General features: G+C 43.0%; 1 protein-coding gene across 2 annotated transcripts in view; it reads right to left on the reverse strand.

Moving 5' to 3' along the window:
• Nucleotides 1–12,590: 12,590 nt before the first annotated feature.
• The window catches only part of VPS13A (vacuolar protein sorting 13 homolog A), a 277,896-nt gene continuing 274,175 nt past the window's right edge, over nt 12,591–16,311 (reverse strand). Inside the window, exon 72 of one of the 2 annotated variants that reach the window (XM_077249012.1) lies at nt 12,591–14,156. In XM_077249012.1, the coding sequence (XP_077105127.1) occupies nt 14,103–14,156 (54 nt within the window). In that variant the 3' untranslated portion in view covers nt 12,591–14,102. The remainder of the gene's footprint in view (nt 14,157–16,311) is intronic. The other variant, XM_077249013.1, reaches the window with a different exon arrangement.

Here is a 16,311-nt window from a genome sequence, read left to right on the forward strand (position 1 = left end):
TGCTCTCGGTCTCCTGCAAAAAAAAAACTCCTGCTACCTGGACCAGCCTGCCAGGACTGGATTATCTTCTTTCCTCAACCTTCTTCACAAGGTACGTCTGAAGGGGTTCCCCTGTCAGTGGTAGTAAACCAATTGATGCGGGAGAGAGGTGCCGCCCTTTTATGTCTGTAGGTTTCCTGTCCCTGAAGGGCGGATCCCTTCACTTGTGGTGCTGTCATGGCAACCGAATAATAGTCCGGATCTCAATCCAAATGAAAATCTTTGTAGGAAGATGAAGAAAATGGTCCATGACAAGGCTCCAACCTGCAAAGCTGATCTGGCAACAGCAATCAGAGAAAGTTGGAGCTAGATTGATGAAGAGTACTCTTTGACACTCATTAAAGTCCATGCCGCAGAGACTGCAAGCTGTTATAAAAGCCAGAGGTGGTGCAACAAAATACTAGTGATGTTTTGGAGTGTTTTTATGTTTGTTTTTCATGATTCCATAATTTTTCCTCAGAATTAAGTGACTCCATAATTTTGCCCCTATGCTTGGTTAAAAAAAAGTTACCATTACTGACTACATTTTTTGTACTTTGTTTCTTATAGTGTTTCTTAAAGCAAGAAAGTTGCCATTTGAAATTACTTTAGTTTTGTGCCATGTCTGTGATCTGCTTTTTTTTCTACAAAATTAAACAACTGAATGAGCATCCTCCAAGGCCGATGATTCCAACATTTTTGCCAGGGGTTGTATTGGTGTTGGCAGCTAGTCTTTACTTTTGTTATTGTAGAGTTGTCAGTGACCGTACCGGGATATACCTATTCCTTGCGTTGGAATCGGAGGTGTACATATCATACACTCACTGTGAGTTCACCGGCCTAGTAGTGGAAGCAGCCGCGGCCTCGTCCATTAATTGCATAATTCTCCTGATGATTGGAGGCGGTGGAGTTGTGTCCATTGATAAACTGGTGGTATCCGTGTATTCTCTCCAGCGTTATCCTTGACAAATTGGTGGCACTGGTGCGATCTGCATGACTCTCCCTGCTGTTATCCATGACAATTGTGTGTGTGTGTGTGTGTGTGTGTGTGTGTGTGTGTGTGTGTGTGTGTGTGTGTGTGTGTGTGTGTGTTAAACCAGCCTGAAACTTGACATATACTACAAGACTTTGCATTGATTGGATAGCAGGCAAATATTTCACCCTGAGTGTTTCTTGTAAGAAATTATGGCAAGCATGTTCGTTGTGGAAACTTTTGGACTGTGATAAATACAATTTTCACAAATAATTTTTGTCAGGTACTTAAAGAGGTTTTCCACTACTAATTTAACCCCCTTTTATTTATCTCTTAACTCTTCCTAACACTTTTCTAATATACTTTTATTACTTGCCTTCTCCCTGTGGGTCATATATCTTTCTGTTTTCATTCTGGCTCTGCCAGATCCGATCTGGGAACCAGAATCAGACGAACAGTGCAGTGCAGCGCACGTCAGTGGTGGGAGGCAGGGCTAAGTCTAGGTGAGTAGCAGGCCTAGTCTAGGTAAGTGACAGCAGTCTGAGAAGGCAAGCTGAGATCAGACTTCAAAGCAGGATTCAAGCAGAAAGGATAGTTAAGGGCCAGCCTTTCAGCTGACAAGCCCTGTGCTGCAATTACAAAGTATATCACAGGGCTTGTCAGCTGATGGCACAGCATTTCAAAGCAGCATTCAGGCAGAGGAGAGTGAAGCCTGATGTGAGCTCAGTCATGCGTGGTGCTGACTGATTCCTCCAGTGCTTTGAAGTGCCCGTGCCTTCAGCTGACAAGCTCTGTGATATATTTTCTAATCACATTGCATTGCAGGGCTTGTCAGCTAAAAGATCGGCACTTTAAAGCAGGATTCAAGCAGAGAGGAGAGTGAGCACTTGTGCTCAGACTGCTGTCAGTCACCGAGACGTAGCCGTCACCAGTGACGTACCCTGCCCTGTTCATCCAATTCAGCTCTGCAGATCCGAAGTAGCAGAGCCATAATGAAAACAGACGGATATATGAACTGCAGACAGATGAGCTTACAGGAGAAAGACATGACGGACAACGACCATTTCGGAATTCACTAGTGCTACTACAGGTCCGTACTCACCTGTACGGACATGTAGAAGCGCAAAACGGATGTTGTCCTCCATGTTTTTGGTTTTTATCTGAAATCCCAGCACCTGCAATTGCAATATTAGCACTATCGCACTTTGTCATTGTCCAGGATTAAAGAAAATAAAAATGGACTGCAGACTGGGTGAGTGCTGACATTTCTTCTTCTCTTTGAAAGTTTGACACGTCTTGGATTTTGCACCACTCAGATGAGCTCTGTGGATGAGGTTGTGAAATAGCTATATTTGGCATTTTTTACATTAAAAAGGCTTTAGAATTAGTGTCCTGACACTCTTCTGTGCAGATAGAAATATGCTTGTCTGAAATCAGCTGGAAACAAATTTTTAGGAGTTTGGTTTTTTTTTTCTCTCTTTTTTTTTTTTATAAGCATCACTACTATAGTCCATGTGGGCTGTAATACCAGGCACAGCCCATGGACAAAAGTGGAGTTGTTTCTTGAAAAAAACAAAACAACAACATTAAATTGTGAAAATTATTTTATCACTAAACTGAAACTAAAATAACAGTGTGTGCATGTTACATTTACTATTACATTCATTGTACCTCTTGCTTCCCAAGTGTGAGAAGTTTATGCTTGGTCTAACACCTGGGGTACATTATCAGCTGATATACATTATAACTGTACCAATAAGAAAAAGGCTGCCAGGATACAGTGAAAAGAAAACAGGAGGAGCCTGAAGGGTGGTGGAGGAATGAAAACCAAGAGAACAGATGTAGTAGTAGGAGGCACCTGCAGAGCAGTGTTACGTCACCAGTTAGGAGAATAAAGAATGGGAGGAAGCCGTAGTCTCGCTAGACCAAATCCATCATTCCTCCTCCTTTCTTTTACAGAAGCAACACCACTTTCACTAGTCTGTCACGTGGCTTTCTTAGGGGTTTGTGGGCAACATTATTATCTTCAAAAAAAGGAAAGACTGACGGAGCCAGGAAATTACTTCTATACCAGGAAAGATCTTTGAACAAATTATTAACCAACATGTATGAAAATACTTGAATAAGAATAACGTAATTAACCAGAGTGAGCATGGGTTTGTAGCAAACAAGTCATGCCAGACTAATCCAATTTCCTTCTACGATGGAATCACTGACTGGGTAGATCAGAAAAATGTGGTAGATATAGTATATCTCAAATTCAGTAAAGCATTTGATTAAGTATCTCATACTGTTAGTGATAAGCGAGTATGCTTGTTACTCGGGTTTCCCCGAGCATGCTCGGGTGGTCTCCTGGTATTTTGGCATGCTTGGAGATTTAGTTTTCGTTGCCGCAGCTGCATGATTTACGGCTGCTAGACAGGCTGAATACATGTGGGAATTCCCTAACAAATAGGCAACCCCGACATGTATTCAGGCTGTCTAGCAGTCGCAAATCAAGCAGCTGTGGCGACGAAAGCTAAATCTACCAGCACGCCAAAATACTTGGAGACCACCCGAGCATGCTCTGGGAAACCCGAGTAATGAGTATACGTGCTCCTCACTATATACTATCCTTATTGAAAAAAATAACCAAACATGGTATTGACAAGGCTACGGTTAGGTGGATTAATAACTGGCTCAGTGATTGTACTTAAAACAGTGGTAATAATTGGTTGCACATCCAATTGAAAAAGTGTTTCAAGTGGGGTACCACAAGGCTCTGTCCTGGCCCCATGTTGTTCAACATTTTTTATAAATTATCTAGATAAGGGAACGAAAGGTAAACTAATCAAAGTTGCAGACGATGCAAAGCTAGGAGGTATAGCTAACACTAGAGAAGAGAAAGGATTCAGAAGGATCTAGATATGCTTGAACAATGGGCAGTGACTAATAGAATAGTATATAACAGAGAAATATAAGATTCTACATCTGGGAATGAAAAACGAAAATTACATCTATAGAATGGGAGGAATAGAACTAAGCAACAGCAGGTGTGAAAAAGACTTGGGTATACTAATAAATCACAGACTGCATGAGTCAACAGTGTGATGCATTAGCAAAAAAGGCAAACAGTTCTAGGATGCATTAACAGAAGCATAAAGTCTAGATCACGTGAAATTACAGGTGCTTCTCACAAAATTAGAATATCATCAAAAAATTAATTTTAGATATTCATAAACTGCTCAAAAAAATAAAGGGAACACTAAAATCCCACATCCAGATATCACTGAAATATTCCAGTTGTAAATCTTTATTAATTACATAGTGGAATGTGTTGAGAACAATACAATCTAAAAATGATCAACGTAAATCACAACTAATATCCCACAGAGGTCTGGAGTTGGAATAATGCGCAAAATCAAAGTGGAAAATGAAGTTACAGGCTGATCCAACTTCAGTGGAAATGCCTCAAGACAAGGACATGACGCTCAGTAGAGTGTGTGGCCTCCACGTGCCTGTATGATCTCCCTACAATGCCTGGGCAGGTTCCTGATGAGGCTGCAGATGGTCCTCCCAGACCTGGACTAAAGCATCCGCCAACTCCTGGACAGTCTGTGGTGCAACGTGACGTTGGTGCGAGACAAGATGTCCCAGATATGTTCAATGCCTTCATCTTGCAGGAACTGCTGACACACTCCAGCCACATGAGGTCTGGCATTGTCCTGTATTAGGAGGAACCCAGGGCCAACCGCACCAGCATATGGTCTCACAAGCGGTCTGAGGATCTCATCTCGGTACCAAATGGCAGTCAGGCTACCTCTGGAGAGCACATGGAGGGCTGTGCAGCCCTCCAAAGAAATGCCACTCCACACCATTACTGACCCACTGCCAAACCGGTCATGCTGAAGGATGCTGCAGGCAGATCGCTCTCCACGGTGTCTCTAGACTGTCACGTCTGTCACATGTGCTCAGTGTGAACCTGCTTTCATATGTGAAGAGCACAGGGCGCCAATGGCGAATTTGCTAATCCTGGTGTTCTGTGGCAAATGCCAAGCATCCTGCACAGTGTTGGGCTGTGACCACAACCCCCATCTGTGGACGTCGGGCAGTCAGACCATCCTCATGGAGTCTGTTTCTAACCGTTTGTGCAGACACATGCACATTTGTGGCATGCTGGAGGTCATTTTGCAGGGCTCTGGCAGTGATCCTCCTGTTCCTCCTTGCACAAAGGCTGAGGTAGCGGTCCTGCTGCTGGGTTGTTGCCCTCCTACGGCCCCCTCCATATCTCCTGCTGTACTGGCCTGTCTCCTGGTAGTGCCTCCAGCCTCTGGACACTACGCTGACAGACACAGCAAACCTTGCCACAGCTCACATTGATGTGCCATCCTGGATGAGCTACATTACCTGAGTGTGGGTTGCAGAGTCTGTCTCATGCTACCACGAGTGTGAAAGCACAACCAACATTCAAAAGTGACCAAAACATCAACCAGAAAGCATTGGTACTGAGATGTGGTCTGTGGTCCCCACTTGCAGAACCACTCCTTTATTGAGTGTGTCTTGATAATTGCCATCTGTTGTCTATTCCATTTGGACAACAGCATGTGAAATTGTCAAACAGTGTTGCTTCCTAAGTGGACAGTTTGCTTTCACAGAAGATTGATTTACTTGGACTTATATTCTGTTGTTTAAGTGTTCCCTTTATTTTAATGAACAGTGTATTACAGAGGTGTCAAACTGCATTCCTCGAGGGCCGCCAACAGGTCATGTTTTCAGGATTTCCTTGTATTGCACAGGTGATAATTTAATCACCTGCACAGAATGATTCCAGCACCTTGTGGAATGCTAAGGAAATCCTGAAAACATGACTTGTTGGCGGCCCTCGAGGAATGCAGTTTGACACCTCTGGTCTATTATATAGTCATTACAAGCAGAGTGATCCATTTAAAGTGTTTATTTTTGTTATTGTTGATTATGGCTTGCAGCTATTGAAAACCTAAAACTCGTGATCTCAGTAAATTAGAATACTTTATAACACCAGCTTGAAAAATTATTTTAAAATCCGAAATGTTGGCCAAACTTACATTTATGTTCAGTAAATGTGGAGCGCCCCCAGACGCAGGGCAATGGGGTACTCGGTACCGGGTCCCTGTCTCGGTTCTGGGGATGTCACGGTGGCTCGACCCAGTCCGTGGCACTGCTAAGGGGCATCCAATTAAAGGTGTAGGTGGTGGTGGTTTAGGTCGCGGTAAATAACGAGGACACAAGGTTGCAGTCTCGTTACCTTTTACTGTAGACTTCGGCATCCACAATCCAGAGCACTGCTAACAGGGCTTGCTGAGACCGGCCGGTCCGAAGGCACATCCAGAGTTCCCTTTGCAGGTGGAAATCAGTAGCCTTCCTACTTGCGCCTGTGTGTTGTAGTACCTCCCTGCTGAGCACCACGGGATAGTCCTCACAACTCTTGTATCTGTTTCTGATGTTCTCTCTCTCCGTCCCCCAGTTTGGATAGGACGCACCCGTATGACGGGGTAGGCGTGGAGCTATTTTATAGGGACCCTAGAGACGCCCCTCTCCCACAATTTGCCTCCGTTGTCTGCTTAGGTGAAAAGGTGAGACAGCCAACCTAAAGTCAACTGCCCTGCCGTGATTGAAGTAAAGCATAGAGCCAGTACTCCCTCAGTGTTCCGGCCACCGGCTACGCGCCTCAGAAGGATGTTGCCACGATCTTAGGGCACAACTCCTCTCGGTATTATCTCCTTTGTTGCTGTGATCTCGTTTCTCACTTCTCCACAATATACTTCGCTTCTTGTCCTTTCTTAAGATACCGCCGCAATGAAGTGCAGGCGCGGCTCCGTAACGATCTGTCTCTCGCTAGGCCTCTGTCAGGATCCCACACCTGACAGGTCCTCCCTGGAACTCTCCCAGGCTGCTTTCTCTCTAACTTCCTATCCAACCCCCAGTTTTACCCAAGTGTGAGGAGTGGCCTAGTAGATAGGACATTTTGCTCCCCCTGGTGGCCGGAGTGTGAAGTGTAATGTGTGACTGTGATACCTGGCAAGGTGAACTCTTTTAGTACAATCAGACGTACTATCACTCCCCCTGGTGGAAGAGCGACGTTACTGCAACGACCAGACTCTGGGGTGCTGCAAATGCACTCGATACTTGGTCGAGCTTCTTTTGCATCAATTTCTGCATCAATGCGGCGTGGCATGGAGGAAGATCAGCCTGTGGCACTGCTGAGGTGTTATGGAAGCCCAGGTTGCTTTGATAGCAGCCTTCAGCTTGTCTGCATTGTTGGGTCCGGAGTCTCTCTTCTTCCTCTTGACAATACCCCATGGATTCTCTATGGGGTTAAGATCTGGCCAATCAAGCACAGTGATACTGTGGTTGTTAAACCAGGTACTGGTACTTTGGGGAGTGTGGACAGGTACCAAGTCCTGCTGGAGAATGAAATTTCTATCTCCAATAATCTTGTTGGCAGAGGGAAGAATGAAATGCTCTAAAATTTCCTAGTAGACGGCTGTGCTGACTTTGGTCTTGATAAACCACAGTGGACCTACAGCAGCAGATAACATGGCTGCCCAAACCATCACTGATTGTGTAAACTTCATACTAGACCTCAAGCAACTTGGATTGAGTGCCTCTCTACTCTTCCTCCAGACTCTGGGACCTTGATATCCAAATGAAATGTGAAATTTACTTTCATCTGAAAACACCACTGAGCAACAGTCCATTTCTTTTTCTCCTTGGCCCAGGTAAGATGCTTCTGGCATTGTCTATTGGTCACGAGCGTCTTTACACAAGGAATGCGACACTTGTAGCGGATGTACTGGATACATCTGTGTGGTGGCTCTTGAAGCAATGACTCCAGCACCAGTCCACTCCATGTGAATCTCCCCCAAATTTTTAAATGGCCTTTTCTTAACAATCCTTTAAGGCTGCGGTTAACTCAACTTTCCATTAATATGCTTGGGTACAGCACTCTGAACAGCCAGCTTCTTTTGTATTAAAGAACTGAAATAAATTAAATTTATGATGATATTCTAATTTTCTGAGAAGCACATGTAATTATCCCCCTCTACTACTCCTTGGTCAGGCCTCATCTGGAATACTATGTCCAGTTCTGGGCACCACATTTTAAAAAAGACATTGAAAAACTGGAGCAAGTTCAAGAGAAGACCTATCAGGGTGGTAAGCAGATTGCAAAGTATGATATAAAAGAATACACCAGCGCTACCTCACCAGAATCACTGAGACGCAGGAAACAGGACAGGTAGGAGCTGCTACTGTCAAATAGAAGAAACAATGAATATAAAAGCAACTGGATCCGCGCTACAGTGATAGTGAAACATGTAGGGATATACACTGAGTATATAACAAACTAACTTCAAAGTACTCTGCTCAAATCATGCGCAATGTAACAGTGTAATACGGATAAATGTTGTACTCCCCAGCACAGCACAGAACCACAGCAAACCGACCTCCGCTGATCCAGACCTGGACCTATAACCAGGGATGTAAATGTGCCTAGAAAGCCAGTGACAGTATGTAGATTGCGGACTCACCGTGATGCCAATGTAGCTCGGTGTGGAGTGATGGATGTGGTCCGGTTCAGATGGTGGGATTTTTCGGGTGGGCGTGCAGGCAGACAAACGGGCAAGCAGAGGAGAACAACCGCAGAGCAGCGTGCAGAACGGAAGCTGCGTAGAGCCAGGGACAGCTCCGGCCGGTAGCGTCCCTGGATACGAGCGGGAAAGGCCAGAGGGAGGAGCTCGCTGGCACAGGGCTCAGCGTGTGACGTCACGGAGCTTGTGGATCGTACGGGGTAACACAGAGACCAAAAGACCTGCACGCCCACCCGACAGATCCCACCATCTGAACCGGACCACATCCATCATACCATCGTTGGTAAGTCGTTGTGTGGTCGCTGGAGAGCTGTCACACAGACAGCTCTCCAGCGACCAACGATGCTGAAGTCCCCGGGTAACCAGGGTAAACATCGGGTTACTAAGAGCAGGGCCGTCACCGCTGTGCTTTACGGCCGGCGCTCACAGTCAGTGCGGGAAGCTGACGGCGAGGGACGTGACAGACACCGGAATGTAAGTATGTAGTGTTTTTTTTTTTTTACATTTACAATGGTAACCAGTGTAAACACCCGATATTTACCCTGGTTACAAGTGAACACATCGCTGGATCGGCGTCACACATGCCGATGCAGCGATGACAGCGGGTGATCAGCGACCAAAAAAAGGTCCCGATCATTCGCAGCGACCAACGATCTCCCAGCAGGGGCCTGATCGTTGGTCGCTGTCACGCATAACGATTTTGTTAAGGATATCGTTGCTACGTCACAAAAAGCAACGATATCGTTAACAAAATCGTTATGTGTGACGGTACCTTAAAGAAGACAGCTGGCATTCTCAGGCTGGTAAGGGGCCATGGATATTGCCCTCCCCTAATAATAACAGCCTGCAGCCACCCAGAAAAGGCACATCTATTAGATGTGCCAATTCTGGTGAGTTGCTTGGCTTTTCCCACTTGCTCCGTAGCGGTGGCAAATGGGGTACATATTTGTGGGGTTGATGTCACCGGACAATACAAAGGTGACATCAAGCCCACGGATTAGTAATGGAGAGGCGTCTATAAGACACCTATCCATTATTAATCATAAAATTGTATCGTAAATAAAGACTCAGCCAGAATAAAGTCCTTTATTCAAAATAAAACAAAACACACTTTTTTTTATTTAAAATTAACAAAACACATTTATACTCACCTAGTGCCCGGAGGAAACCCATGCAAACACGGGGAGAACATACACAGCTGTGCGCTCACACTTTCTTTTGACATCTTGGGAACCGCAGATGACCAGTGTTGATGATTTATCTGATCAGAAGCTATGTTTGCTGTGCTGTCATGCACATGACAGGGTGGCAAATACTGGATGTTTGGATCCCCCATTCAAGTGAGTGGGGTCCGGGTTCTGTTATGGTACCCAAACGTTTTGTAACTGTTCGGCCAAACCTGAACATCCAGGTGACTGCCCATTTCTAACGATGACCCTTGATGTCCTTTCCAACTCTAACATTCTATGACCTTCTGTCTGGAGTACAGCGATGTGTCAAGTACACACAAAGCAACATGTGACTCATGAGCCATGAGTAATGGGACCCCGACTTTAGGGAATAGCGATGGTGATGCATCTTTTCTTGGAAATCTGGGTTGCACAATTCATCTGTTATTACATTTATTAGAAGTGTATGAATAAACTGGCAACTGGATTTCTTTCTACTATTGATAAAGGGAATGGTACCACCTAGTTGTCCAGTGATTTAACTATGTCCAGGAGGAATAACAGGAACAGCACAATGTATATTTTTAAGAAACGGTGCTCCACAATTTTCAAGTCCCTTGGGTTTGTATAAAGTCCATTTGATTGGTCTGGTGAATGCGCTTATAACACTGTATAAATCATGTATGAAATTTACCCAATAAACTTTGATGATCACAAACAACATTTTGATGATCTTTTTTTCCTCCACAAACCATTAATGTACTTATTTTGTGTGTACATACCAGTTGATAAATTAAGTTACTCCTTCATTGCTAGTCATCCCACATACTAATGCAAAAAGTTGCGGATGTGAAATACAGACTTTAGGGAACATGCTTCTAAAACTAGTAGCAACTAATTCACATTTATCTGATACTTTTAAAAATTTGGTTCAAAGAACTGATGGAACTTTTTTTTTTATCTATGGAAAGTCTTGGAAACAGTCTATCCGTCTTTTATATTATTATATTATTTCATATTATGCTGCAACAAAAAAAGAAATGAGACGGACCATAATTCAAAATGAAACATTTTAATTTCATGTTTTCCTTTTTTTTACAAGTAGCAGACGTTATGCATAGTGTTTTGTATCATCGTACTAGAGGACATATAAAACTCAGTGTGCACAGTAGGTTGTTAAATTAAACCTTTCAAAAGCACAAAGAAAGCTCTGTGTAAGTAAATTCTAATGCCACAGCTGATAAGTGGAGCTGAACCCTTCTTTCCAAGCGAATTGCAATATACTGGACTTCCTTTATGAGGAGCACAATGTGCATACTGTACAGACCTTCCTGCTGTTTGCCTCCAGGATGGGCTCAGTAGATTGGAACATATATGAAGGCATGAGTGAATGAATGGAGGCAAGGAGAAAAATCTCTTTGGCCACATTTTCTAGAATAAGAATTAAACAGATTTGACAGGTCAGGGTGGTGCATGCACGCGGCTTGAAGTGCGCGGTGGTTCCCCGTACTCCACTCCGCCACTTTGAAAGCTAAACCAAATGTAAACAGTGTGTCGTCATTACATCCTAGTGACTTTGTACATTTTTTAGCCAATGAGAGACAAACGACAGCTATAATCACAGATCTGAGTGTTCTAAACACTGCTATACTTTATCAGGGGGCCAAACTGGACTTGTATGATGAAACAACAATATGGGATTAGCAGTTACATCGTGTGCATGTTCCTTCAATAAAGATGCCATGTTATGTTACCAGTGGTGAGTGCCGATATTTTTTCAGCCTTTGTCTTGTCCACATAAGCAAACTTTTATAGCCGAGCACCTCCTTAACAGTTTTTTTCTAGACATTATACAGATTGTCGTTTATTTTCACATTTAAAGTGATACTTGCCAATTATAAGTGATAAGGACATGTAAGCAGTGCCAGCGTTTTACTTTCATATTCAGTTGTTCATACATGGAGTCTGCAAGAATGGCAGATACTCCTTTAGGCCCCCTTCCACGTTAGTGTCCGTTTTCTTTCAGTTGGCACGGATGACAATACATACTGCACACGTGCAGATGGATGACAAAGTGTGATATCACCATCCATGTGACACGTACCGGAATAGTATACAGAAGAGAAATGACAGATGTTTAGGTGCTAGATGTGCAAACATAGAGATCGAAATGAGCTAATTAGGGGTTACTAGATAGATGTATGGGAGATAGATAATTAGTGCTTTGCGTGTGTAGCTTACAGTACATGCATTAAGCAAATAAGTGAAAAAAAAGACGTGGGGTCCCTCCCATTCTTGATAACCAGCAATGGTAAAGCAGACAGCGGTGAGCTGATATTATCAGGCTGGAAAGGTCTATGGTTATTGGGCCCTTCCCAGCCCGAAGCCGCCCATTAAGTGGCCATCACATTACATGAGCCAATTATGGCGCTTCGCCTTCACTTTTCCAGTTTGCCCTTGTGCCTTGGTAATTGGGGTAATGGGGCTTGATGTCAGTCAAGGGGCCTGATCGCAGTGTGAGCCGGCGACTCTGATGAGACGTCAGTGCCTGGCAACTGTGAATAGCAGTAACGTTACGGTTAAGCTACTATTCACAGTCATTGGGGCCGAATTCAGGGAACGCTGAACTACGTCGGACCCGCGTTGGAACATTTTTTCTAATAAATTGGTGGACGAGGGACAGTGTCTTGTTTTAATTTCTCTCTATTTATGTTTTTGAGGTTTACATTTGTGGACTACGTAGGACTACCTGGACTACATTGGATTGGCAGGACTATGTGGGACCTGCATGTTTGTTTCTTTTTTGTGTGTATTTTATTTTTTAATACTGGGTTAGTGGTGGGGGTGTCTGATAGACACCTCTCCATTACTAACACCAGGACTTGATGTCAGCAGCTGCGGGCTAGTATTTTTAGGCTGGGATGGGCCCAATAACCATGGACCTTCCCAGCCTATCAGCTCACAGCTGTCTGCTTTACCACTGCTAGTTATAATTTTTTTTTACATTTATTAGCTTAATACATGTACAGTAAATTACACACGCACGGCACTAATTATATATCTAAAGGATATCTTTCTATCTATCTCTCTATCCCATGTGTACCTATCTATTTATCTATCTACCTCATATCTAACTATCTATTTCTGCACATCTTTAATACCTAGACATCTGTAATACCTATTCTGCATTCTATTCTGGTACTTGTCACACGGATGATGCACACGTACACACAGATGTCACACATGTACAGGATGTGTGAAGCAGGCCTTAGTGTAGCTTTTCTATTCTGGCTTTATAGAGGAGGGATTACCACTCCGCAATGTCCATAATCTCTAAAGGAACATATAGACAGAGGTTTTCTTTACAACCCGTTTAAACCAAAAAAGTAAATATAAAACATTTTTCATATTTACCGAGTGCAAACAAACTGAAGCACCGTACATAAATTAATACAAACATACATTCAAAAATAGGTAAAAAGGATACAATATAAAGCTATCCAAATATTTCCTGCATTCACTGAAGTCTACCACATGGTGTTACAAATGTCAGCAAATCTTGAATGTGGACTAAATTATATGTTGAAAATGTAAATGCACAGAAAAATCATTAACATTTGCCATATTTTGCACTGCTCTACTATGTACCCAACCATTGATTAGGTTACCAGCAACATCCCACCATTAACATGCTGTCTACAGATGCTGGTACGGTGTGTTCAAGAAACCAGAGTGCATCATATCCACAGTAGCCAATCTTAGAAGCATTACCCATAAGTGGCTTCTAAACATGATCATGATCTTTCATGTACTCATAAATTATCAGTGCATTTTGAATGGAATTCAATATGGCGCTATGTTTGATCTACTGTCTGCCTGATCCAAGGAGATCTACATCGTCACTACTCTTATGTGAACATCCCATGCATAAATGTATTAAACCAGCCTCAAAACATTGTCAACACAGCTGTGTCTTCTACCATACTGGTCAACGCTACCCAATACTACGATTAACATTAGTTAATCCTGTTTTTGTTAAATTATGGGATATATTTTACATCTTTATTAGTGGCAATAAATAACAAGTGCAATAATTCTATAATGCAGTATTGGAAGAATATCTTATAGTTGAAGTAATTGCATGGTAAAAAAACAACCTATAATAATATCTGTGCAATAAGTATAGAAAAAGAAAAATTCATCAACTTTACATGAGTAATCTCGTATAAAGGGCTGTTTAATCTCAAAAAGTGTTGAAAGATGGTATGAACTGCGGCGTCTGAAACGGCAGAATTGCAACAGAATTCAGCATTGGTTCTTAGAAGACAGTCATCATTATGAACCGCTTAGATGGAGATCTCGAACTTCTTCTAGTTTAGAAAGAATCCACTGTATGAATGAAACGAGAAGTATAAATGTTACAATTCACATTGCATTAAAGAGGACTTGTCACCAGGTCAAAAGTGGACAGTTTTGCTGCCCTGATTTTTTTTCTCTTTTTTAAATTCACCATACGTATGGTTCCAGAGGTATGGGCTAATTTATTTAGTGTTAATTGTTTGACCTTTACCAAGGGAGTGTGGCTCACACAGTAATTATGCTGAGCAGGCTAAGGACACACCACCAGAGAATCCTATGAGTGACAGACTTTTGAAAAAGACCCCAAAAATTAACACTAAAAAAAGACCCATATCTTTGGAACTGGATGACAGATTTAGAAAAAAAATGGAACACATAGGAGGAGCAGCGGGAATAAAATAAGAGAAGAAACTGATAACTTTTAAAATGGGACAATACAAGTTAAGGATCATCTCAGTGGCATGTTCTACAGATTTAAAGGGGTTGTCTGGTCCAAATGTATAATCCTGCAGTCACTCTTTGTGACTGCAGACTTATGAATCCCCCCAGTGCATGCACTGTATGCTGCGAGGATTCGCCAGCTTCTTAGCTGAAACTGGAAGGTATGTATGCGCTATACATACTCCAGGTCAGAACCCGTCCAGTGAGCCTGGCTGCACCCTCTAGTCAAACACACCCACTGGACTGCCGTCCTAGTAGCCAGGGCGCAGCATCGCTCTATACAGGTGTATGGAGCGATGCCACGGTCACTGGATGGCTCTGGCCGGGAGTATGTATAGCTCATACATACCCTCGGGTCCCAGCTCCGAAACTGGCAAATCCTCGCAGTGCAGTGTGTATGCTGGGGGGATTCATAAGTCGGCGGTCACACAGAGTGACTGCAGACTTATGGATTTGGACCGGACAACTGGTACTGGTCAATCATTAACTAAATTGTTCACTTTCGAACAACCCCTTCTTAATTAACAAACTCCCACATGGGAAATACTAACAACCTGTACCATGGTGTAACAACATGGTCAGAGATCTCGTCATGTGATACTCAAAAGATTTGGTGCCGACATTGCTGGAATGGCGCTGACAAAGGAGGTGAGTACAGGCTATTATTTCCGATTGGGAGTATGGTAATTGAGGGATTGAACAACCTATTTAAGTGTGGCAGCATTTTACCATACATAAATGTTAACTTGTTAAGTCTTACTCTCCTCCATCTAGATCCACCTCCTGACATTGCTACTGTGACATCAGTAAACAGTTCAAGGGCCAATTCATCTACTGTCTTCAAAGCTCTAAATAAGGCCTTCACTAGTAACTAGTCATTCTTTATGGATGATCCTAAGACAGTCAGTCTTGTAGAAATTGTTCAGAGAACACATGGGACATCGCCATCTAATCTGTTCCATCTTCAGATGGTACCTGGCTAAAGGGAGTAGGGCATAGTAATCTGTTGTCCTACCCCAAAGCAGCTAGAGACAGGACAGTGAATAAATGAGGGAATGGTACAGAGAAGCTTTTATAAGTTTTAATTGTAATATGACACATAATAGGAATAACGGAAAAAAAAGAGATTCAGTGGCTATGCATACATCCGTTTTTTTAGTCAGTGTGTCATCAATATCTGTAAGCCAAACTCAGACGTACAACCAACATAGATTAAAAGTAGAAGGCTGGTGCTACACAGTGTACCACAACAGCAATTCTATTACACCTCTGATTCTGACAATAATGAAATCAGCCAAGATGCAGGCAGGCAGCATATAAGTAGCATGACGCGTGCGACTTGTAATGAAGTCCAATGCAAAAGTGTCACGTGCGACATCCAACATGTTTGAAAACCTATGGGAGTCAATAATTCAATCTCAGCATGTTGCAGGTAGCAACATTGAATGTAATGGTTTCCCATGGTGTTACGTTGCGATGTACCACTGTGATCTCAGTGTTGCACAACACGGCGACATATGTCAAGCTATAGTAATTCTCAGAACACTATTTTAGAGTTCCTATTGTGCTGTAAAATAACGAAGCCCAGTTGTGACAAGTCACGTCATTTGCAATTTGTCTCATGCTGCTTGCGACTTGCATTTAAGTGTGTCAAGTGAGTGGCTTGGAACTTGCAAAAACAAAAAACACATTTGGAAATATTTGCAACTTTGTCTCGAAGTCGCAGGATGTCTCAGATCACAAT

This window comes from Ranitomeya variabilis, chromosome 1 (genome assembly GCF_051348905.1).
Source record: "Ranitomeya variabilis isolate aRanVar5 chromosome 1, aRanVar5.hap1, whole genome shotgun sequence".
Classification (NCBI taxonomy): domain Eukaryota; kingdom Metazoa; phylum Chordata; class Amphibia; order Anura; family Dendrobatidae; genus Ranitomeya; species Ranitomeya variabilis.